The sequence below is a fragment of the Lepisma saccharinum genome, chromosome 21 (genome assembly GCF_977018435.1).
Source record: "Lepisma saccharinum chromosome 21, izLepSacc3.1, whole genome shotgun sequence".
In the NCBI taxonomy this organism is placed as follows: Eukaryota; Metazoa; Arthropoda; class Insecta; order Zygentoma; family Lepismatidae; genus Lepisma; species Lepisma saccharinum.
The window spans coordinates 36,740,892-36,766,767 of NC_139249.1; the positions used below are offsets into that span (position 1 = coordinate 36,740,892).

Below are 25,876 nucleotides of genomic sequence, written 5' to 3' on the forward strand. Positions count from 1 at the left end.
CAGTTTGCTCAGCGAAGAAAAAAAATGGCCCATACATCTTTGTTTGTAACACTGCACAGAAAACATTCACCTTTGGCAAATCTCTTTCAACTGTCACGACTGCACGTTGGTTTTCCGTGCCCCAGAATCGCACATTATGGCGATTCACGTTCCCGGATAAGTGGAACGTTGCTTCATCGCTGAATATCAACTTGGCAGCAAAATAATAGATAATAGAAAAATATAATGATCTCGTGCTGCCACCTGGAATACACAATACAAACTTGGTGAGTTTGTGGTTCTTTTCATCTATCTTTCATGTGCGTACGTGTAATACTTTTGAAAATATAGCCTTTTCAAAATGAATGAATCATTTATGCTAGCCCTGTATATACAATCGGCAAATGATTTCTAAAAAAAGATAAATTCATAGTTCTATCGCTTGGCGTGAAAGGAAATCCAAACCCACCACTACACTTTCCAGAAAGTAACTGCCATCAACTCTTGTTCAAAGAAAATTATTCCCTTGCAGCATTCCTTGTGCCGAAACATGCCTGTTGAAACCCAGTTATCCAGGTCGGGACAAACAAAAGTCTAAGGTTGGAAAGGAAAGGGGGATTAGCCGAGATATTTGAATTTCCAGGAATATGCTATGTACTATGTCTGAGACATGACCACCACTTTCATGGGCCATGACCTTTTTGACTGCGGGAGGTCTCTAAAGAGAGAGATGTGCGCAAACACCCAAGAAAGTGGAAGGATTACCCACAGGTGCATCGTTGGCTTTCAGGACCTCATTGGGGTTATTGTTACACGAGACCGCATCTGTACGAACAAAGCCTAGTACACTTCGAAGAGAACTAAACAGAAGCAGTGAACTCCTATGGAGATAATTTCACGTTACTCTTGATTTGCAAGATACTTGACCGCGAGTCTTACCTGTGTACGGATCTTTGTGTCACATACTTGCTGTTCACAGAAACTTGAGTACAGGTTCATTTAAGAAATGCACAACTATATTTTTTTTTCAAAACCAAAGGTGAGTTGGAAAAGGTGAACGAACCTGCGAAAGGGAACACATTTGGTTTTGGCCGAGTTTCTAGCGACTCAAAAACAATGGTATCGGCTAGTATCAGTGCAAAAATATCAACCGATACTTACCGATATCGATACCCCTGGTATCGGCTCAGCCCTAGTATTAACTAAGTATCTGCTATAAATTAGCAAACACTTAATTTTATATTTTTCTTAATTTAAATAACATTTCTGCCTCTTTAGGCTAATTCCAATGATAAGAATGAACGAAGATTAAATTAAATTCATGAAATGCTGCCAGGAATCAAAACCAGAACCTTCACTTGGAAATTGTCAGTTGACAACTATACATGCTTGGCCATTAAGGCGGCAACAGATACTTGTAATAAATTGTTGTGAAAATGTTAGAAAATTCTGTTCTTATATGATCAGGTTTCGTACCAGCCTAGAAATCCTGTCATCCTGGAAATGTCAGGGATATCAGCTTAGGAATGAAAAGGTCATGGATATTTTGAAAAAGAAAGAAGTTGAAACACTGGAAAAGTCAAGAGAAATTGAATACTTTTTTGCTTATCAAAATTGGAAATTGAAAAAGAAAAAAAAAATATATTTTTTCTCCCACCTGTATTTTTAAAATATTTTGCAAAGAAGTCCTTTTATTTTAAATATTGTTCGAATAAATGAGTAATTTTATTAAGATGCAAAGTTGAAGGCATAACACTTTTTAATAGTATGTTAAATTATTATAATTTGATTTGGAAAGTGAAAGTAGCTGGAAAAATCAAAGAATTAGGTTTTTCTAAATGAGTGAAATCCCTGATAATATCTTGAAGATTTTATTTATCACTTTCTTGCGCCTATATCAATCATATTGTCATCATCAGGTGAGGATTACTATTATTCCTGTAGTATATACAAAGAAACACATCTAAATATGTGAAAAGAGTGTACTTATCACAACTGTTGAATTCCAGGTCCTCTTTCTAACATTTCATCATGCTTGAAATCCTAAAACTCTGGCAGATTAGCGAATTGAGGGCTTTGTTAGTTGTGTGTGAGGATTTCCTGCTTCTAAATAGAATATAATTGAATATAAAAGTAAGTAAAAGCAGGAAACCCCAACACTGTAATGAGAAGGTCTATCTGATTTTTAGGGCCTCCAGCAAGATCCTGTTTTTTTTTTAATGTTCTTCGAATGGTTCTGAAATGTGTGAAAGATGTGACATTCACCACTTCAAGTGCATTCTTTTCATGTTTTTAAACATTTTTTCTACAGAGTGGTCACAAAGTGAGTGTACCTCCCTTTATTTTCGACACTACGATTCTTATAGTTGAATGCATGATATGGACACATACCCGATGGTTAAACAGCCCAGAACATCGGCATGGAGACCATCATTTTTGTAGCATATCTGAATTCTGTGCCATGTTCTGGCACCCTTCATTTTTCGAGTCTGCCATTACCTGAATAAGACCTTTCCCTGGTGGTATATTTTAAGAGATTCAGAAAACTAGCCTGCTTCCTTAATCTTGCCTCAAGAAGTCCCAACCTCACCTTCGGGGGTTCATCAATGACCGGGTCAGATATAACTGGTATCGCACAACACAAGAGTTACGAGCAGCGGTGAAAGATGCCTTCACCTATGTGAACCCATATTAATCTCTCCAAAACATCTGTCAGTACACGGTGCAGACAGTATATGGTGCAGAATTCGGCTGTGCTACGAAAATGATGGTCTCCATACCGAATGTTGTTGACTGTTAAACCATCAGGTAAGTGTTCATATCAGGCATTCAACCATAATAGTATTGTTGAAAATAAAGGGGGCTATGCCCAGTTTGTGACCTCTCCGTATACTTTGCTAATCTATAAGTAAATGAAAGGGCTCTTTTTCAGGTTGAGATGATAGGTTATGTAGAGTTAATGATAGATTATGTAGATTTGTTAAGCAAGTAGTGCTTCGAAATCTAAAACAATCATTGCTTTGTAAATTTTTCAGCAATAAAGTAATCTCAGTTATTGATAGTTGCTTTGTTCTTTTCACTCGCAGGCCTTATTTCGAAATGAAGGCCCACTTCAACCAGCTCTTGGAAGACCAGAAGAAGAGGGTACGGCAGCTGGAGCAACAGGTTGGACAGGCCAAGTTATGTTATGCGGAAGCATTACACAACCTGGAACAAATAAGTGATGAAATTCATAGGGTAATTAGCTGTAGGCTAATGTTCACACAACAGCAATACTTCTTCCCCCTGCCATCTTTTTTTTGTTACAGCAGGTTTATTTAACTGGATGTTTGTTTGTTGTATTTACTGTAAATGCATGCTGCATGTTTTAACCCTATTCTAGTATCAGACTTGATTGGTTCTCTCTGATGTTTAAAGTAACATTAATTGTAGCTCATTCAGTCACCTCCATTTCAAAACTTATTCTCTCAACCCCCAATAAAAGAAAATCTCCTCCTCCCCCATCATATGAGGGCTGGGGCATAAGCATGGCAACTATATTTGTTCTCTAAGGTCAACAGTGGTACCCAGGCGCGGCTCGTGCATAATTTTCCTGGGGGTTCACCAAAATTATGCAAAGTGGAGACACTACACACTTTGGTTCGTAGAGATAGTAGTGGGAAAATTATCAAATTTTGGCCGGTAGATTACTGACAAAGTTAATTTGCTTTATGTTCAGATAACAGTGACAGCACCAAGGAGTGTGTGTGTAGGGGGCGATCATTTTAATTTAAGATTTTGGTATGGTATTGTATTTAGGGGTATCTCAGAATTCAGAAAATATTCTCGCCTCAATTTTGCCTCTTCCACTCTTGCCAACTCTTTTCTGGTCCCACCACTGTCAAATAGACTATATTATTGGAACTGGATCCTGAACCTACAGTTAAAAATACAAATCTCTGCCTGCTAAAATGAGTATGTATCAGTAATCGAACTCAAGACCCCTTAATTACAAGATAATTCTTATATAACTATTCGAAAGTATATCGCTAAATCAAAGCGATTAGATTCTATTCTATGCAATATGTTAACTTCTCGCACAGCAACAACTACACTCCTTTCAATACACAATCCACCTCACTTCACTCAACGTATCACTATGCCATATATATTTCAATCACCAGCCATGCACTTCAAAACAAACTAACAAGTATGGAGACAATGACACGTAACAAAGTTAAATGCGCGCGTCCCTTCGAACACCCTCTCGCGCTAGAGTATAACTGATCGCACGAAACCCAAACAACTTTTTGGTCGTCTTCTGACGTAAGTGCGAAATGCCTTCATTGTTAGGTTAGGCTTGAATAAATAGCGAATATTACATTTTTGGTCAAGCACGGTAAGCCCCGAAAATTGATTGTATATATTCTTAGACAACTAAACCTAAAAAGCCTAACATGTCAACGAAAGCATTTAGTCTGACGTAAGAAGATCAAAAGCAAATCTTATTCTCTTTGACCAAAGCAACCCCTCGCCCTCGCGCTATTTTTGACTTTTCGGCTCCTTCCACCTGAAGTGTTTCCATCTTAAAGATGAAAACTCTGAATGTGTAGGCAAGTTGTTTTCTATCATATTTATCTTATTTGTCCCATCATCTTTACTTCTAGCTTTCGTTTGGGGTCACCTCTACATTTATATTACACCCTCTTCATTAATCTAATAAGTCTTGTAAAATATAAAAATACAAAGAGAATGCCAAATGAATTCAAATTTAAACACATAGTGCAACACTGGAAGAGAGAAGAGCGTGGTTGACTCCAGCTCGCTGGTGATCCTACGAACTGCGCATGTCCGTTTTGACGAGACGACCTTCCTGGAGTAGCCGACAGCATGTATTTTCGCCATTTGTACGCGTCGAGCTTCTGCTAGCCGTCCTATGCTTTTAGCATGGTAGGGGTTGCCTTGCGGAGGTTCAGCGGAGGCTTTGCACGAAACGGAACTAGAGGGGAGCTGAGTGGCTCTGGCCCGCGGTTTCTCCTTCTCACTAAGATAATTTGGCACTCTATGCTTACGAACTTCTCAGTTATTGTTTATTTTGTATATTACTGGGGGTTCACTGCACATTTGCGCTATACAGCCAACCGCGCCTGGTGGTACCACAATATGATTGTATGTCCCGGAGAACATGGCACCTGTAATATGTGAACATGTCACTAGATGGCAGTGTGATGAGTGGTTATTGTACAGAGAACATTGTCGAGTCAACCGCCATGCCATAGCATGAACATCATTCATGTATCAAAATATCCATTCTTCTTAGAAGAAATGCCAGAGAATGCCACGGGGAGCTGGTGGATATTGTGGGGAATATGACCTACCATAGTATGAGCCTCTTTTGTTCCTGTAATGCTAATGTATGCTTTCTGATTGTAAGCACATATGGCACCACAATGCTATCTTTTGTACCCTCTTATAAAATGGGTACCTGTGGCGTAAAGGTGGCCGGGCATGATGCTGATCAGATCATTCCAACTATGGTCGAGATCAAGAGTATGTGGAGCTCTGTACATTCATCATCATCCCATATGTCTTCATGGCATGTATGCACACGCACAGGGGTACCTTTACCTACAATACGTGTAAAGTAAATATGTAAATACACAGTTTACTTTTACTGAGGCAAAACTCATTGCAGTCACATGATAATATATATTAATTAAAATGTACAAACCAATCAGGTTCTTCATGGACAATTTGGTATTTAGTATCGGTAAATTTTGTATCGGTACCAGTGAAAATTTTATATCAGTTCTATTTATAGTGTAGTTTAAAAACAGGCCCAGAAAGGCAAGTTTCTTTGACCCACTGACATCATACACTAAAAAAAGAAGGGAAGATTGCTCTAAGGACTTATGCTTATTTGTAGATTTGATTGCCAAGCAGTCCATTCCACATATGTTTAGTAAATATACATGTTGTAAGTTTGTCTGTTTTACTCAAATATTTTTGAAGACACGTGCACATTTTCACTTTTCATTGCAACCGTCAATATTCCAAAATAGAAGCCACCTCTGGTAATAATGAATGCAATTCATATGAGACTTCTTGTTTGTAAAGGGTGTGTCAACAAGAAAGCTGGATTTAATAACGCAAAAAAAATATTTTATTTTTGTGAAATGGCATATATTTCTGTATCAATAGGGGTGTAAGGGGTGCTCCTTCCATGTAGTGGACCCAATAGTCAACCTCACTTCCACTTCGTACACTGTGGACTGCAGACTAACGAGGCTCTGGCGACTGGCCCCATGGCCAGTATAATTTTGTTTGTGTTGTCCTGTGTTTTGTCCTTATTTGTGCTGAGTGCTCCTTTACAGCCTGAACTTTTAACGAAAGTCAGAAGATTTTATGATTTTAGTTATGCAACGTTAGAGTTGTTATGTGTAATGATAAGGGACTGGACCCCGTATAATGTGACAGGTGCAAAATAGCCTTAGTGCTGACGCACCCAAAATTTTAAATTCAAATTCAAATACAAATTCAATTTATGTATCATTACAAAGAGTACATGTTGCCAGGTAAGTATGAAAAACAATATCTGTCATATGTGCCCCATGACTTGCTCTGATGACTTTTACACAGACTTGCTCCTCGATTTGGCAGATGACACTTCAAATTTCCTCCTTGTGTTCTGGTACGGTTCGGGAATTGTTTTCATAAACCTGCGATTTCACATACCCCCAAAGAAAGAAGTCTCAGGGTGTCAGGTCACATGACCTCGCTGGCTAGTTCAGGTCACTGTTGCGCGAAAGGACTCAGCCCGGAAATTCATTATGCGTCAAGGCAATCGTCTCATGGGAGGTTTGGCAGGTAGCACCATCCTGCTGGAACCACAAGTGTTCAATATCCACACCATTCAAATAAGGTCACAAACATTTCGTAACCATATTACGGTAACGTTCTCCATTCACTGTCGTGTCATGTTCCATCCTCAAACAACAAGACAATGGCACAATTCAATTGCAGCATTCTTGTTGGTACACCCTTTACATTGTTTGCACGATATGTTTTCTTTCTTTAGGCATAAAGCTGCTACAAGCACACAAGAACTTATGTGGCAACATTTCAGATTACAAATTCCCTCATCAACCCTTCATTCGTAGTCAGAATGGCCAAAATTTATGTCCATGAGTTGCATGTCTATGAAGTCATTGCAGATTGTCAGTGTGGTAATATTCATATTAGAATGAATATCAATAAAAGCACACCTGTTGTGATTGACCTTTCCTTATTACTCAGGATTGCTTTTCATTTAGCTTGTAGTAATGTTTCTCAACCGCCAGACCGCAGCCCAGTACTGGCCTGCGAAGGATTCTCATGCAGTTTGCAACTTTCAGCTGAAGCTGGCAACCACCTGGAAAGAGCCTTTCGTTTTGGGTTTACCCGTGATAAAGAGAAAGTTCTTTCTCACCAAGCTTGGTGATAAATCAAAGCCACTGAGAGGGGACTGTCACCCATGCAGCCTCCAGATTTGTGTTACAACCGTGGGGTCGTTCTCGAGTTATAGCTGGAAGGGTGAACTGACTTGTAGCCTGAGCTGGCAACCACCTGGAAATATATCCTTTTGTTTGGGTTTCCATTGCGATAACAGGAAATGCTTTTACAACAGTGGTGATGAATGATCAAACCATCTAACATGGAGGTTGGGGGTGGGGGGGGTTGCTTGTTACCTCAAAAATTAAGCAGTTGATGGATATGCACCACAGTCAATTTAGTTTAGCAATTTTTATTAACAAATATATTGAAGTGGAAATATTCTGATTAATTGGAATTTTCGGTGTCCAAAAGGAACATGCCTATGAAAATCAGCATTTACCAAAGTAATTTAACAAACTAAAACATATCATTAGATTCAGTCAATGTCAACTAATTTAAATAAATAAATATAAATAACCCATGCCTAGACAGCCCTCGAAAGAACCTGGGCCTATCTCCCGGCTGCCAGTCTCCCTCCCACAATCCTACTTAGAGGTGTGGAGTTATTCAACCGGTAATGGGGTGACGCATGGTTAGCACGTCGAACCCCCAGCCGTTGTAGGAGTTTCCTGAGACCGGGTTACGCTACTCACTCAGTAGCTCCCCAATTTCCTCACGATGATGGGTTGCCACCTGCCCTATACACAGGCCGAAAATTCCCTGAAACTGAACCTGGGATCGAACCCATGCCATCCTGCAGCCGCCGTCCAAAGCAAGGTGCCTTAGACTGCACGGCCACGGAGGAGGACCAACTAATTTAAACCAAACTTATATTTCTCAACAAGCCTAGACCTACTCTATGGTTATAGCATAATTTATTTACTTATTATAAAATTTCAAGGGTACTTATTAATTAACGTATAAGGTTTTTTTAAAAAAAGCTATTTACAAGTAAAATTTGTGGGATTGGGGCATCGACTTTTAAAAAATGAATTTACTGGGCTGTGGGCTCAAGAAGATTGAGAACTACTGACTTATAACACCTGAGAAATGCATTATAAAATATTGAGTAATAAAAGAGTTGTCACTACAAGTGCATTATTTTTTTCAACTAATATTTCATGAATAATATTAAAATGACATTATTGTAGTTATAATTTTAACCTATTCACATAAAATTGTAGTTCCTTTATCATACTTGTATAAACTAGGAGTATACAGTGACTAGAGTTTGGAAGTTGATGACCAAAAAAATAAAAAAATATTACCTATAGAATTACCTTAAAATTATTTAGGAATGACCTAAAATTTTTAAAAATTACCTCAAAATAATTTTCTCTTAAAATGAAAGCATGTTTTTTCATAAATTACAAGAGAGGAGTTTAACAATTTGGTAAAACCAATTGTTTGGTGGTAGTTTAAACTACCGAAGCAAGGAGGGAAAAATAAATTTAGTGCTAATGTAGTTTTCTTTATTTTTATTTCAAAATGCACAGCAAGTTTTTTTTTGTTTCTGTATAAATCGTTCACCTTCTTTCAGAGTGCGTCTTGCATGATTCAGTAGCCCTTCAGCATCTGAAAATACAGCCGTGTTTTGTGTGCATCAGATTATAATTTTTTTTAAATGTTGTAACTAATTTTACTTTAAAACTACAGATTAAAGTGATAATTGTGGCCAGCAAGGTGAACCTCAAAGAAGGCTTTGCCCAAGGTATTTTAAGTTTGGTGGAGGAACAATAAATTTACCACAATTAATAATGTAATCCATTGCCAAAGTTTTCATTTATATTGTGCTTTTGCATTGCATATTTTCAATTAATGGCAAACTTGTTAGCAAATTTATACATGTAAGTTATGTTAGCAAATTAATTTAAAATTAACGACAGAACAGGGAAGGATTACAAAGAAACCTAACAAATGGAGGAAAATGCAAAAAAAAAAGTGCAAAAAATATTGAAAAATGACCTAAAACCCAAAAAAGGACAGAAAATTCAAAATAGAAACAATTTTTTCTGGTTCTAACTGAAGGGAAACTGACTATCAGGTTTAGCATTGTCTTCAAAGGTCCAGAATAAATATAATTTTTCATCAACTTCCTAGCCCTAATAATGATAAACAGCATTATTTCTCTTGTTTAGAAAGTACCAAGAGCATACGAACAAGATTTTTGGCAAAAGATACAGACCTATTTATGTGGCTAAATTTTGCCAATTATACTCACGAACCCATACACAAATATGCTATTATTGACTGATTCACTCAATATTTCGCTGACTGCACCCTGTTTTCATGTTAATTATGTCAGCAGGAAGCTTGCAAAATGTTGGTTACATCAATATGTGTTTTCTTATGCTCCTGGTTTTACACAGGCAAGATTAACAAATTAAGTCTTACTTCAAGATAAACAAGTTCTGTTCAAAACTTGTGTAGAAAATTATACAGGGTGTCTACACTGAAATGCCCTATTTTCAATTTGCTCCATATGCAAAATGAAATGAAATTAATTAATTTTTTTCACAAAAATAAGTTGTATGTCAAGTTAAGTTTTAGAAAAAAAATTACAACAACAAATCAAAACACTTCCACATGAGCCCCCTGCGGTGACACGAAGTATGTCTAGTCTATATTCAACTTCCATCCATGTCCGCTGCAACATGTCCAGAGGGATGGTACCAATCACTTCCACAAGCCGAGTATGGAGATCTTCAAGGTCTCGCACTACAGTGGCGAACACTCTGTCCTTCACGTAGCCCCAGAGAAAAAAATCTAATGGTGTGATGTCCGGAGAACGTGGAGACCAATGCACGGGTCCATCTCGTCCAATCCAGCATCCTGGAAATGTTTCATTCAGAGTTTTTCGAACATCCAGCGACCAGTGAGGTGGAACACCATCTTGCTGAAATAAAAGGTTTGGTTGCAGGTCTTCAACCTGGGAAAAACAAAACAACTCCAGGATGTCTAGGTACGTCGTTCCTGTGACAGTCTCCTCAGCAAAGAAGAATGGTCCAATGATCCTATCACACATTAAGCCACACCAGACGTTCACTTTCGGGCTATCTCGCACCTTTTCCCTGATACTGTGTGGATTCTCTGACCCCCAAATTCTAACGTTATGCTTATTCACAGTACTAGAGACATGGAATGTGGCCTCATCAGAAAACATTACACTTGACAAGAAGGCAGGATTCTGGTCGATTCGGTTAAGCATGTCGCATGCAAAGTCATATCGTCGTTGCTTGTCATCAGGCTTGATGGCCTGCAGAATCTGCACCTTGTATGCATACAGATACAATTGCTTTCTGAGGACCTTATGAACAGTTGCACGTGGCAACTGAAGTTCCCGTGAAGCCTGACGAATTGATTTGCGTGGACTTCGCTGGAACGCTTGGTGGACATTCTCAACTTGTTCTTCGGAGACACGCCGACCCCCTCCATGCCGCTTCAGAATGCTGCCAGTGTCCAGAAACTGCCTGTGCCATGATTTTATCCTCTTGGCGTCTGGCGCGGCTTTCTTGTAAACACAACAAAACTGCCTTTTCACCAACACAATGGATTTAAACTCCGCGTACCAAAGCACAGTTTGTGCCTTCTGCACTGATGCCATTTTGGTTCCGATGGACAACTACACCAACACCAATACGTGCCACACGTTGAAAAAATTTAGGCAGCAACTTTAAGTCCTTCTGCACCCAACGGACAAGTCAGACCTGAAACGAGAAAGATTTAATATTTTTAAACTGCCTCAAAAAATAGGGCATTTCGGTGTAGACACCCTGTATATGTGAATGAAACTAGCTTTTCATGTTTATTTCAATGAATTACTTGGTAGTTTGTTCCATTGTTTTCTCTCTTTGTAGACACGCAGCTACAAATCTGAATCTGATACATATCTTGGTGCTAGAGTGGCAGGTGTGGGTGCTGAATCTCCTATTCCAACTGCAAGTAGTCCAGAGCTCACGAGTGAAGACATTCATTGCGACAAAGCGAGTTCTATAGGTCAGAGTTCAACCTCCCTCCCTGATACAGGTGAGTTTCAATCTATTAGAGCACTCGAAGCATTTGGCCACCACGGTTACAGTTTCTTTGAATGCTGTCTTAAGTGTTTTCTGATATAAATACAGGATAATTCAAAAGGAATGAAACATCTTTACTCAGTTATTATGACAAAATGATGTATGATAGAAAATCAAAAAAGGCATCAATAAAAATATAAACTCTGGAAGTTTTATTCCCACTTGATGAACTTATGCTGTTTTGCCACTGCTCTGCCAGGATCGCTAGTGGGGCAAAATGGCGAGTGACCAGCAGAAGGTGTATTGTGTGTAGTTAGCGAAGACTGATTCGATCAAAGTGCTGCAAAGAGATTCCTGCACATTTCGGTAGTAACCAACCATCTCAGAAGCTAAGGCAGCACCTCATTATCACTGTGAGGTACGATGTTATCTGAATAAACATCTGCCTCACCACTGGATTGGCCCTGTGGTATTTCACAGTTGGCCATGAATGGCACCTAACCTTACTCCTTGTCACTATCTTGGTGAATATGTGAAGGCTGCTGTGTACCCCTTCCAAAAGATATGCCATAGTTACAACAGAGAATTATTAGTACCTTCGAAACTGTAGACGACAACAAGCTATCTTCATGTATAGCAAGTGTTTGATTATCATTTGGACATTTGCCCTGTGACACGTGGTTTCCATATTGAATTTTTGTAATGTGAGTAAAACTTCCAGAATTTTTCTTTGTACAGTATTGATGTCTTGTTTGATTTTCTATCATAAATGGTTACATCATAATAAGTGTGTAAAATTGTTTCATTCTTTTTGACTCCATTACCCATACTAATGGAGTGCAAATGTTAAAGTAAAAGATGTATTTAATAAATAGTGTGTGCTAATTGTGCTCTTATTTAAAAAGCATAAGAGTGTTCGCGCCCGTCATCCAACAAGAAGACACTTTTCTTGTTTCGGCCGCTGTTTGTAGCATATCCAGGAAGGTATGGTGCTGTAGGTAGACTAATACACATAAATGAAACACTCAATTACATCAAACTGATGTATTCGTTGCAATTCTACATTATTTGCAGCCAACCTGCAATACATCTCTGGTACAGCGTCGCTTCTCTCTTCACAGACTCTTCACTCTCTCAATTCCAGTAGGCACTAGTGTTCAGAGAATAACATGGCGGCCATCTTGGCTCCAAAAGCACAAGGTACGGAACAAGAGCAAACTAACAAAATTGTGGAAGAAAGATACAATCCTATTTATGTGGTAATAATTTTGGCAATTATGCTCATGAACTCATAACATATATGCTATTGTTGACTGATTATTCAGTTTCACCCCTATTATTTCCTGTTCCAGAATACACGGTGCACGCTGTGCCATCTGTTTTATGTTTTTTTTATTATTGGGCTGAGGTTTATTGGGCTAACAACGTGAGGATAAGATATTTGAAAGATATGATATTCATCATACCTTCCACTTTACACATTCAAACAGTTGAAGGAAATTTCGTATGTCCCACTGCCTTTTAACTGAATAAGCAATGTCTTGTTCATTTTTAAATTTTTCTTTATTTCTTGCAAGCATGAGCACCACATGCTAAACAAGTCACAAGTAGTGACATTTTTATAAACTTCTTATTTGCATCTTCAGACTGAGTGTGGTTTTAAGAAGCAATCGTTAAGTCCACTACATTTTTGTAATGAGCCACACACAGAATGGTTGATTTTTGATATAACCCCATTGAGGCTGTAGATGTCATTTATACAAATGGCTTCATACACACAATATAATTCACATAAACAGCTTCTAACATAATTCACATTCTAACACATGCTGAATCTGTCTGTCTGTAAGAAGAAACACAAAAAAAAGTAACAGGTGACATATATGTAAATTTGTTAAAAATCCAATGTTTGCCAGCTTTCCGCCAGCACTGTCAAGGTTAACCCTTAGACGTTGAGGCTGATTTTCCAGGTATTTCCACTAATGCATGCTTCTAAATGAAATTTTATATTTCAGGAACTAATAACGTTAGATACCTCGTTTTGTTCAGTATACTTTGGGCTATAATCCTGATGGAAAAAACAAATCCGTAATCAGTTAGAAGAATAAGAAGAAAAAAGAGAAAGTAACTATTTTTTTACACAAAATTTGAAATTCATCAGACCATCCACGCAGGCTACGCCAGGACGTGAATCTCCAAAAGGTACCCCATAAAGCCTGGTATGTTTGCCATTGATGTTGAAAAATTTACACAGTTATTTGTAATACTTTCGGAGAAAAAGAATATTTTTCAATATAGAGCAAAAAAATTCGAAGCTACAAAAAATAATGTGTTATCTTACTTTGACCCTGCCTGGTTGCCAGGTGTCACAAGCCGTCCTTAAGGGAAATACCCGCTGTGACACCCATGTCACCGCCCATCCTTTAAGTGTTAAAATAGAGTATAAAAACAGACGTGGGAAGTGGGCGGAGGAGGAGTGGAAGCCCACCATGCAGATTATGTCTGGAAATTGTGATAAGTAGTTTCCACAACTTGTTACATAAATCCAAAAATTGATAGAGAATTGCCCATATCAGACACACAAAAGTACGCCATTAATAAAACTACGTATATTAAGCATATGACAAATAACTTCTTACCTCACATGCTGACAACTTTCTTCTTAAGAACAACACAAAACAAATAAACAGCACAATACGAGACACACTAAAAGATTGTCCAAGCTTTAGACTCCACTGCAGTTGCTGCAGACACAGCAAGCAATGTCATCGGAACATCGATCATGTCTTCTTCACCATCTCTCAACCAGCTCGAATAATGACCCCGAGATGGAGTCGAAAGCTTGGACAAACTTTAAAAGTGTCTCGTATCATACTATTTTTGTGCTTTGTGTTGTTTCTAACAAGTTTATTAAACATATTTCAATGAAAAGAACTAGTGATTATACATAATGGGAACTACTTCATATTTATTAGTGAACGATGACAATCCATAGGCTATATCTAAAAATAATGTAAATGGAATTCATATGTGTATATTTCTTTAGGTATGTTTTTTTCTAGTGTTTTATTATCTGCATCACATAAAATTTGATTTCTGCAATATTGCCTTTCCATCATTGCAGATATTTGGTCAGATTCGACAGGTACAGGCCCACCTGATTCTGATCCAAGTGAAGAATTTCTCAAGTTGCCTGAAAAGCTTGGACCATCATCTTCCCCATTTTTACCAAAGGTAAATAAGATGTATTTAATATTTTGCACTGGATAGAACATAATGATGTTTTTAATAACTAAAGATGTATTTTCAATGGAAAAATTAAGTACTTTATTTCATTGTGATTCATTGGGCCACTTTGGTCCAGTGGATAGCACATCTGACTGCCATGTAGGAGAACCAGGTTCGATTCCGAGAGTGGGTAATCTCAGGTAGGAATTTTTCTGACAATATTCCTGCATAGAGCAGCTCTGGAGTTTGGTCCCCTGAAAAACATGAAATCAAGGTTTTACTGTAATTCATATGAAAATATATTAATGAACCTTATATGTTTTCTTCTTCTAGAGCTGCGGCAGTCTAGTCGGTAAGATGTCTGACTCCCACATGAGAGACCCAGGTTCGATTCTCGAGGTGGGTGTTCTAAGATCGGATCTTTTCAGCTTTGTCCCTGCATAAAGTGGCTTTGGGGCTCACCCAGCTTCAAATCAATAGGTACTGGGGGCCAACTCTGGGGGTAAAAGCAGCTGGAGCATGGTGCTGATCACATCACCTCCAAAATGGCACAGATCGAGAATGTGTGTGTTTTCTTCACGGAACTGGTCATTTTACATGAGATCGCTAGAATGTCAGTTATTGGTTAATTTTGTAGTGGTCCTTTAGTGGTAACAGTTACATTTTCATATCAGACCATCCATAAAATGATCAAGAGAGAAGACATTTGTAATAGCAATATTAATGTAATTGTATCAGTTAACATCCATTGATCATATGTATCTATACTCCCTATGTTGCCCTTATGCCATGATGGTAGGACCCCACACATTCTCGATCTCTCTATACTGGAGGTGATGTGATCAGCACCATGTCATGGTCCCTTTACATCCCAGCCTTGTCCCAGGTACCTACGAGGGTCACTATTTATATTTTGAGCCTTGGCAACACTGATTGAAGTTAGGCGCGATTTGACGTTTGCACGGAATCGTCTGGCATTATTGACCATAACGTACTTCAAATGTTTTGTCAATAGCTTGATTTGTGTTGTTTATGTTGCCTTGGAGATTGCACGACAACAATAAAATGGAATTAACTCGTGAACATTTTCGTGCGATGATTTTTTACGATTTTCGACGTGGATTATCAAGACAAGAGTGCATCGATCAACGTACTTCCACATTTGGCGATGAAGCCCCATCCTTTGCCACTGTGAAACGCTGGTATAACGAATTTAATCGTGGCCGCCATTCGCTCACCGACGAGATTCACGAAGGTCGTCCAAAATCAGTTGTTGTTCAAGAAAACATTGATGCTGTGCAAAACCTAATACTGCAAGATCGTCATGTGACATACTGTGAGATTGAGGCAACCATAGGCATTAGTTCCACCAGCATATATAAAATATTACATGATCATTTAGCTGTGAGAAAGGTATGTTGTTCTCGTTGGATCCCACACAATTTGACAAAAACTCAAAAAGACGCTCACGTCAATTGGTGCAAACAAATGCTCAATAAATACAATCGTGGTGCTTCAAAAGACGTATATAAGATTGTAACAGGTGACGAATCATGGATATATGCATATGAGCCGGAACGTAAACAGCAGTCGACTGTATGGGTGTTTCAAGATGAACCCAATCCAACAAAAGTTGTTCGCGCTCGAAGCACATCGAAACAAATGGTCGCCTGTTTTTTCGGGAAAACTGGTCATGTGGCAACTGTGCCTTTAGAGGAACGTAGAACGGTCAACTCTGAATGGTACACAACAATTTGTTTGCCAGAGGTCTTCGGTCAAATACGGAAAACAAACAAACGCCGTCGGATCATTCTTCATCAAGACAATGCCAGCTGTCACACATCTCGTCTAACAATCGACTTTATGCACAGTCAAAAAATCGAATTGATGGGTCATCCGCCGTACAGTCCTGATTTGGCACCCAATGACTTCTTCTTGTTCCCGAATGTCAAGAATAAATTTCGTGGACAACGATTTTCGTTGGCGGAAGATGCCGTTGATGCGTTCAAAAACCATATTATGGAGGTGTCTCAAGAAGATTGGAAAAACTGCTTTGACAAATGGTTCGAATGAATGCAAAAAGTGTATTGACCATAAAGGAGATTACTTCGAAAAACAATGAAGCAGTTTTCAATGCCAAATTCCTGTTTTTTCATTGTTAGGCTCAAAATATAAATAGTGACCCTCGTATTTATTAAGAGACTGGGTGAAACCCCAGAGCTACTCTATGCAGGGACATTATCAGAAAAATCCATACCTGAGATCACCCACTCTAAGAATCGAACCTGGGTCTCCCACATGGCAGCCAGATGCTGTTCAGTACTGTAATATAATTATAATTAAAAATGATAGAGTTGCTCGCTAGATGGCACTGTGGAACTGCCACGTGCAATACGCGTCATATGCATGACATAATAGGACTGAACTCAGTGTCTTTGTGTGTGTATGAATGAGTGCGGCCACAAGTGGTGGTACTTTGTAGTCGTATAAACTGTGTTTTTCTGTACAATATCCGTTATTATAATACATGTTTGTGTTCATGCGCTATGAGAGACTTCATTCTTTCACCCAACACGAGATCAACACACTCCTGGACCTGGGAAAGTTACGCCAAGTGTTTTAATGGTGTAACACCGCTTCAGATGCCCTATTGACTGAACCACAGTGGTCCAATGAAAATGTAAAATATCTGAAAATGTAAAAGCAAGGAAAATGTTTATAACATTTTGCTATGTTGGGACCATCATCATTGAATATACAATGCAGGTAAATGTAAAAGCCCCATAACGTAAAATTGGGGTTCCACTGTACAGAGGTTGTTCGCTTTATTTCCGACCATTGTCGATTCGGTGCTGCCACCTGGCGTATTATGCTGGAACTATGGGTCTGCTGGTGGGAGCAGTGTTGTGTCTGACCTTGTAGGTGTCTGAGTGTTGGTAGTGAATGTTATCAAATGGCGCCGAAAATCAACTGGTATTGGGAGGGTTACGTAATGGCCCTTTTCCATGCCAAGTTTTCATACGTACGCATTGTGAAACAGTGTCGGGAGAATGGGTTGACACTTGGGGTGACTACTGCGAAAGCTATTGTGGCCCATTACACACAACAGGCTCTCCTTGCGAAACATTCACCCACGAAAACCACCAGGAGAAGGGCTGCAAGCAAAGTGTCACCCGTAGTGCTAAGGGGGATCCGTCGATTGGCGTGCCAAGAAAATCCCCAGACTCAACGTGATATGACCCACAGATTTCACCTGGCACCGTCAACTGTGAACAAAACAATTCGCAAGCGCCTCAGGTTGAAGTGTGTGCAGAAGGTCCGTGTACACCACCTTCTATGGTGTCACATTGCCGAACGTAAGACGAACTTCAGGAAACTGTATGAAAAGTACCTGGCGGGTTCCAAATGGAAGAAAGTTATCACAATGGATGAATCATATGTCCATCTCACTGTTGGTGGTCACATTCAGGTGATCACATACCGTGACATTGACGGCAAGGGGCGCAGCAACTTTGTTCGTCAGTGCAGGGAAAGTTTCCCTCGTGGCTTTATGGTTGTGACTGGATTCGGATATGAGGGTAAGTTGATGATGCACAAGGTTGACAAAAAACGTGAAGGTGAATGCCAGATACTTCCAAGACTCCATTCTGACACCTATCTATCGGAGAGACATCCCACAATTGTATGGAATGGACGCGAACCAGGTGATGATCCATATGGACAAGGCTTCGAGTCATACTGCCAGAACATCACTACGTTTTTATCAGGAAATTGCAGAGGAATTAGAAATTCATGTCATTCCGTTTGAAGACATTCCTGTGAAAAGCCCAGATACCAGTCCAATGGATTTTTACGCATTTGGACTGTTGAAACGACATCTTCAACATCGCCGCCCGTGCACCCTGGATTTTCTATGGAAAACTTGCAGGGAAGAGTGGGACAGAATTCCCATGCCTGTCGTGCACCGGAGCTTGCTGCAATGGAAACTGGGATGCCGGGTGATAGTCCACAATGCTGGGGGTCCAATAGAACATGATCGGTGGTGGCGACGCGGTATCTCTTAAGGTGAGTACCCGTCAAACATGGTCGGATATAAAGCGAACAACCTTCTGCATATGTTTATAATGATAAAAATACAGGGTCTTCAACCTCAGTGGACGTGGAACAGCGGCTAGCTCGGCAAAAAGTTAGAGGGCATCGGCTGGCATTTAGACCTGCAGCTGTACGTGTCAGTGCTTCATTATCCAGATAGCTAGTTTCCAGTTTGCAAGTGTTTGTGATGTGTTAAGGTGTTAATAAGTGTTTTAGATTGTTTTGTTTTAGTTTACGTATTACTGGTGTTTTTCCGCAGTCTTAATAATGCCACGTACAATTTAAAACAACAAATTTTCATGTATGACTCTTGCATCGTTACGAATTCTTGTAGGGAAGTTAGAAGGTGTTTTGCAGCAGAATTTCCAGATGTTCCCTTTCCACACAGAGAAAGTGTTTGGAAACTTGGTAACAAATTTAGGGAAACATGGTCAGTTCTTTATAATAATTGAAGGGTGGATCAGCGTGTGGTTACTGAGGAGAAATTAGACGACAGAGCACGATTGGAACATACTCCTCAAAAATCCCACCGGAAATAAACATCTCCTGTCTATGTCGTCTGCATGGCGAGGTACCAGGCTTTTAAACCTGAAACCATACATGAGAAAAATTGAAAGAAAATACCAGGAGAGTAATTGAAGTAATTTCGGAAGAGGAACTGATACATGATAGTGAAAATTTCCTTAAAAAATGAGGTAAATGTGTGGAAGGAGGAGGACATCATTTCCAACACCTCTTGTAACAAGGTACGTGCCCATTTCAATTGTAACTGTCCATGTAATTGTACGAGCTTATTTCATTACATAGCTATCAGTTCCACTTACGCAGATGTTGAATCCAGTTTGCCGGCAGACACGCTCTCGTTGACCTTTGCGCCAGCTGCTGCTGTGCGAACATCGAGGCTAAGAAAGGCACTGTATAATGCGTAGAATAACAAATTTTGCACAATGTTACAGACTATTGATAGATATATGTATATGATTATTAAAGCTATTGGTAATTTTACCAGTATACCTACACAGCAATATGCCTTTGTTGGCCAGTACTGATTGATTACTGACCTACCTTGAAGTAGATAAAATAGAAGCACCCCTCCCCAAATAAAAAAATATCTTTAAACAAATCATGTATCCTTTTCCCTTCCAACCTATGTGTGTGTTTACCTGATGGCCCTGAGCTCTGTTTTAAAGTTTTAATTTTGTTTGTGCCATGCCTTCTTTTTTCAGATATTATTTTGAAATTTCAAAATGCTGAGTAATTTTCCCATCCGTAAAAGATTTCATTGTTTCCCAAAGCTTATCAATATTTCATTTTACATTACTGTAAGCGATAATTTCTGTAGAAATTGTTGTGAAGATAATGCCACATTTATTTCAGAGTCTTTATGCTTGTTACTAATACTCACAAGTTACCATTTTGTTGTGTGATTTTTATTGAGTTATGACACCTGGGCTATTTTATTCAGTTGGTGGGGGGAGTGCAAATCTGAAATGTATTCCTATGATGAAACTATTACCAGGAACGGAAGCTCAAGAACACTATATATATTAACGGAAAAAAACCATAGGCTTGAGTATGATTTATTTTTGCCAGTTCCAAGTTAATTGATTTTTGTGTAAAAATTATCACAAGAAATAGGAATTTATCCATTAAAAATGGGAACACACTACAACACTATAGAACTCTTCCCACACACAAACAAATACACATTGACTGCACCAACAGCAACTCAAGACGAGATACTTACAAGAACACAAAACTCTGAAGTTGGATCAGAGAGATATTTTAAATTTCAGATCATTATCAATTCTAGAGCACCATGTATCTCCCCCCCCCCCCCCCCCTACTGTTGACCACAATAGGCTTTGATTTACAACAAAAGGTTCGAATGTCTGGTAATAACTGCAAGCCAGGCCGATTATATGATTTTGTTTACAAACCCGGTAAGCAACAAAAGGGTGGACATTTTGGTGTCAAACATTTCCTTCTGATGATTTTCTTCAAAATGGCAAGTTCATACCTGTGCATTGTTACAGCTCTGCTACAAATTTACCAGAAAATTATGCATAGTAGATAATTATGTCAAATAATTTTTATTCTATCAAAATTTGTTACAGTTGTAACTGGTGGGGCCATGGTCCCTCTGGGCCCTCCCCTAACGACGTCCCTGTATGACACTCAAATGGGTTAGAGAGTATGTTTTCCAATGTGCCGCATCTTGACTTGAAATATATTAATGTAGACATGATTTCATATATTGTCTTCAGATAACTTAGAACTTTTGTCTTCTTCAGGTTAACAATGCATCAGATTCATCTGACTTCCTCGGACTGCCTATTTCCACAAAGAATGATACTAAACATAGGAAGGAAAGTACAGAGTCATCAGCGTCAGTTTTTGTAGATATCCCGCTTGAAGAATCTCCGCTTCACACTCAGGCATCTGAACCAACAACGCCTATGCAAAGCCAAAATGGCTCAATTGCACCTCAGGTGCAGCCTTCAGCAGTGAATAAGGACTCAAAGCCCCGTCTCCACAGCGAGCCTTCGGTCTCGGAAAGTTCAAAACCAAGCAGAGTGATGGAAGCGTTAGTGAGGAGGGAGAGCTTGGATCTGGTCCCGCAGATACTGTGGCAGAACCCCACGGACAGGGTGAAGGAACTGTTAACCCACGGCATGATGATGCTCAACATTTCTTCCATGACGTCGTCTATCTCGGGTGAGAGGCGAGGAAGCGGGATCAAGGATTCCAACAATGTCGCTGTGGTCGAGTCGTCTCTGGAGGTGAGAGGGACAGATAATGAGGCGTTTGACTGGAGCAGCATCAAGAAGGTTCCGTCACCTTTGGAGAAGACTCTGACGTACCTCAATGCCGAAGAGGATTGTGCTTCTGATAGTGAGAGTTTAGCAAGGTATGACTTCTATAATTTGCGTTCTTTTACAAAAACCGAGGGGGGGGGGGGGGGCTAATGTGTCCCAATTAAGACTGAGTCAATAGTGATCCATCAGTAGCAGCTGGTGGGCTTCCTGGGTGGCATAGTGGTAACCTGGTGAAGACCCATAGTAGTTCGGATCCCACTTTAAACTGTAGGTCCAGTCCTGATTAGCATATCTGTGCATAAATTGGACTTGAAACAACAACTCACAGTTGGTATAAGTGGTATTGGAAAGAATCAGTTGGAATTAAATCACTGATACCAGCTGGCACTTTTCCCGAGCTTCGTGTATTTAATATCCTATTGTCTCGATATTTACAATAATTTTGTAATACCATAAGCCTATTTTTACGATTCCCATTATTGTTTCGGGAAAAATTCTAATTCTAGTTGTGGTTCTTTGGAATTAGACAGTTTCGAAAAAGTCATTATCATACAGCTGACCTCCATGGTGGAGTGGTTAGCACAGCTTGATAGAGTGCCAGGGGTCCAGAGTTCAAATACCAGCGTGGGCATTACTCCTCTTTGTGAGTGTCCCTTCATCAATTTATCATATTATCACTCATCTTAATCTTCGCAATTAGCCAGAAGTGGCAGAAAAGCAAAGTAATGTTTAAACTAAGTCAATCAATCATTATTGTACAGTCTCAAGTTTCATGTGTACTGCAGTAACAACATCTTTTTATGCAAGAAACAATCTTTAACTCTTAAAGTTTAGTGGCTGGCTGTTACACAAGTGTAGCACCGCCAGTTTTCAGCCCAGGCTGCATGTACCAGCCTCATGTGGCAGCAACTAACATAACATTTCTTCAAAACTACATGTGATATTCCAGTTCTGTCTTTTTTGTTCATTTGTATACCAAATATATATACATACATATTTTCCCCTATAATTCACCTTTTTATTTTAGCATCCTTTTTTGCCAAATACCCCTAAAATGATACCTTCATTGTGTCGTTTGAAACTAGTACTAGTATCTAAAGATATCTGTTTGGAGATAGGTAATTAACTCTGATAAACTTACTTTTCATTTATCTGCGTAAATTTCTTTCGCGATTGATTTCGCCACCCATCTGGTGGCTTCGTCAGGTGTGTACAGTACACGGAAAAATGGAAAGTAAGTTTATCTGAGTTAACTAGTACTAGTGATATGTCAAGAGTTAATTTTGTAATTTGGTTTATTTATATTCCAGTGTGGAAATGTTGACTGATGAACAAATTTCTTCCCTCATGTTGGATCAAGACATACAAGAAGCATGCGAAGAAGTGCTGGGGACTCCTGTGACAGAAGCTCTGCCTTTGATTCCTAACTAGAAACATGCCATGCGTATACGTATCATATTGTTGAAAGTTTCGAATTTCTATTTTCAGTTCATTCCTTGCATAAGTTAAAAGTATATCTTTTCTCCTGTTGTACCACATTTATTTTGTTACTATGCATTTTTTTTTTGCATAATTTTGCTTTCCTAAAATTTATCCAAAGTTACCAGGAGGCTGTGGTATTAATGCATAACAAGCCAAAGATCAGGGCATTGTATTTTATTTAGACTTTACAAAGATGTGACTTTGAAGTATGTATTCGTAAAGGTATATTTTATGGATTTGCAAGCAAATGCAATTAATGTAGCTATTGTAGGCTAGAGCAGAGGTGCTTATGTGCCCAGTATATACAATTGAGGGAAATTGTTAACACACACACATTTGTGTGATTGTTTATATGAAAACATGAAGTATCATTTAACAAATTAAGAGATGTTATGTTTTAACATAAAGCTTAATCCATCCATTTATCTTAGACTTGAATCTATACAGAATATCAGTTGATTTGCTTTACTATCTGTTTACTCCTTAATTGATTATGAATTAAATTCTTAGTAGGTGTTTAGTTTCCATCACCAACTGTGAAGGGCCAAACAAAAAGATGACATACATGGCCTGATGCCAGACAGGAGCTAGAATTTTACAAGAATGCTTAGAACAGTATTACTTTTTAAAGTGCACTAGGAAGATATTACTTAGTAAAACTGCACAATGCATAGGGATGGAAAGAACAGAGGTTGAAAAAGAAATGGCTGTCACAAAAAGAATATTTTCATTCTCCATAAGAAATACTTGGGTACTGAAACATATTATTTTAATAAGCTTTGTCTAGCTTACCAGTCAACTTAAAATCTTAAAGCCAAGCACACCAAGTGATTACTAGTTTTACAAGAAGTATATATGTAAAGAGTGTTGTATTTGGGTTTGCTTTTTGTATACGAAAGGGGAAGGGCATAAAGAATAGATAGGAAATTCTTCAACTGTCTGTACTTGAAAGTCCTGTAGTTACTTGATAGATTTTGTTCACATAATTAACAATTTTATAATCCAGTACTGTGTACAGCAAATTACCTTTTCTTTATATCTGCATTGAAAATATTGTTTTTAAAAGAATACACATTTTATTGGACACTGAGTTTAGAGATGGAGTGATAAGGGAATTGAATTGCCTGTCAGACATTCTGAATTTGGGTTTGGTGAATTAAGTGTGGATTAAGGCAAGTAGTAAAAATTGTGCCGCAATCATAGATCGAACTTGGGTCCTTGGTATTTCATGCCATTTCTCTAGTACTGAGCTACGAAAACAATCTCTGGCCTCATTGCAATTTCCACTATGTTTTCCAAGTAACCAGATGTGCTTGGCACAACTTTACGCCAACAATGCTAAAAATGGTACATAAAATATGAAATCATGCTGTGGTGCTAACATTGGGTCAACAAATAGTTTCTATGTTTGGCCACTTTTTTTAAGAAGCGTAAATCTGGTTTCTTTTACCCTGTAGTTACTAAATAAAGAGTTATCTGGTTATAGCAACCATAGAATAAAAGCTTACACATGATTAAAAGTTCAAATCAGAGTGAAATTTCTTCGATAGCCATCATTTCCAATTTTTTCTCTACAGGATCAGATCAACAGTTCTTGCTGCTAAAACTATTCCCTCTTAGCATATGTTAGATATAACTCAGCTTGCTTCACAAAACTTTCCATTAACAAAAAGCATGCTGATGATCATGAAACAGTCATTTTTCAAATCATAAGCAGTTCACAACATAAGATAAATCTTTGTCCATGGCGGCTGACAAAACATAGTCAAGTAACTACAAGTTATGGATAACTTAAATGAGTGGAAACAAACGCTAATTTATTTCACATTCTAAAAGTAAAGAACACTTTTGTATATGATCTTAACAAGGGAAAGCAATTGAAAACTGATTTCAATTTCTTTTCCAGGGTTGGGCAAGAGTTGGTGCAACATAAGACCAACTTTAATTTGCCACCAACTCAAAACCAACCATTCCCACATAAAAAGTAATGGACCCAATGGTTGTGGTTACTTGAGTTACTTCTTTGGAGGCATGATTCCTTGAACCATGTCATGAGGAAGAGAGATTTCTTGTGTAGAACATTAACCATGGTGTATATAGCAGGTCTGGAAAGTGTATACCAAAAGAAGAGAAACTTGACAAATGAAAACACTGAAAAAGTTTATTTCCTTACTAATAACTGAATTTATTATTATGTTGTTGTTCCCAGTGTGATTATCCAATGTTGATACCCTGCGAAATTTAGGATTATTGCACGTTTTAACCAACATATAATTTAATAACTGTGATTTTGGAAGACCTGATTGCTTGTGATAAACGATATTCGGATGATAAAAGTGCCTCGTGTGGAAAGTAACAATAACTACAATATTGAATGGGTTACAAAGAAACTTACTTTCAAGTAAGTTTAAAATATAACTATAATCGAATATTTTTAATATACGAGGGGAAGTCATAAAATGACGAATTTCATTCTAAACTTCATGGAGATTTATGCACAATGAAAATTTGTATTTCGGGACTCAAAATGGTTCCTTAGCAACTCGTCATGAAGGTGTTGTGATGATCTAGCTGTATGTACCTGCATAGTAGCTTGTACAACATGACCGTTCCACTGTTGACTTGCACATAAAAGAGCAACAAAGTGTTATTCTTTTTTTGTGGTCAGAGCAGAGGAAGTGAAACCTTCTGAAATCTACAGCAGAATGAAGGTTCAGTACAGAGACAATTGTTTTAGTTAGGGGGTAGTGTATGGGTGGAAAGATTTAAAGATGGAAGATGAAATGTCAGCGATGAACACCAGAGTGAGAG

General features: G+C 38.6%; 1 protein-coding gene across 3 annotated transcripts in view; it reads left to right on the forward strand.

Moving 5' to 3' along the window:
- The window catches only part of LOC146004370 (uncharacterized), a 69,477-nt gene extending 43,928 nt beyond the window's left edge, over nucleotides 1–25,549 (forward strand). For 2 of the 3 annotated variants that reach the window (XM_083143167.1, XM_083143168.1), the window contains 5 exons: nucleotides 3,066–3,216; nucleotides 11,289–11,457; nucleotides 14,569–14,678; nucleotides 21,059–21,675; nucleotides 22,894–25,549. In XM_083143167.1, coding sequence (XP_082999293.1) covers nucleotides 3,066–3,216; nucleotides 11,289–11,457; nucleotides 14,569–14,678; nucleotides 21,059–21,675; nucleotides 22,894–23,014 — 1,168 coding nt within the window. In that variant the 3' untranslated portion in view covers nucleotides 23,015–25,549. The remainder of the gene's footprint in view (nucleotides 1–3,065; nucleotides 3,217–11,288; nucleotides 11,458–14,568; nucleotides 14,679–21,058; nucleotides 21,676–22,893) is intronic. The other variant, XM_083143169.1, reaches the window with a different exon arrangement.
- Nucleotides 25,550–25,876: the final 327 nt, after the last annotated feature.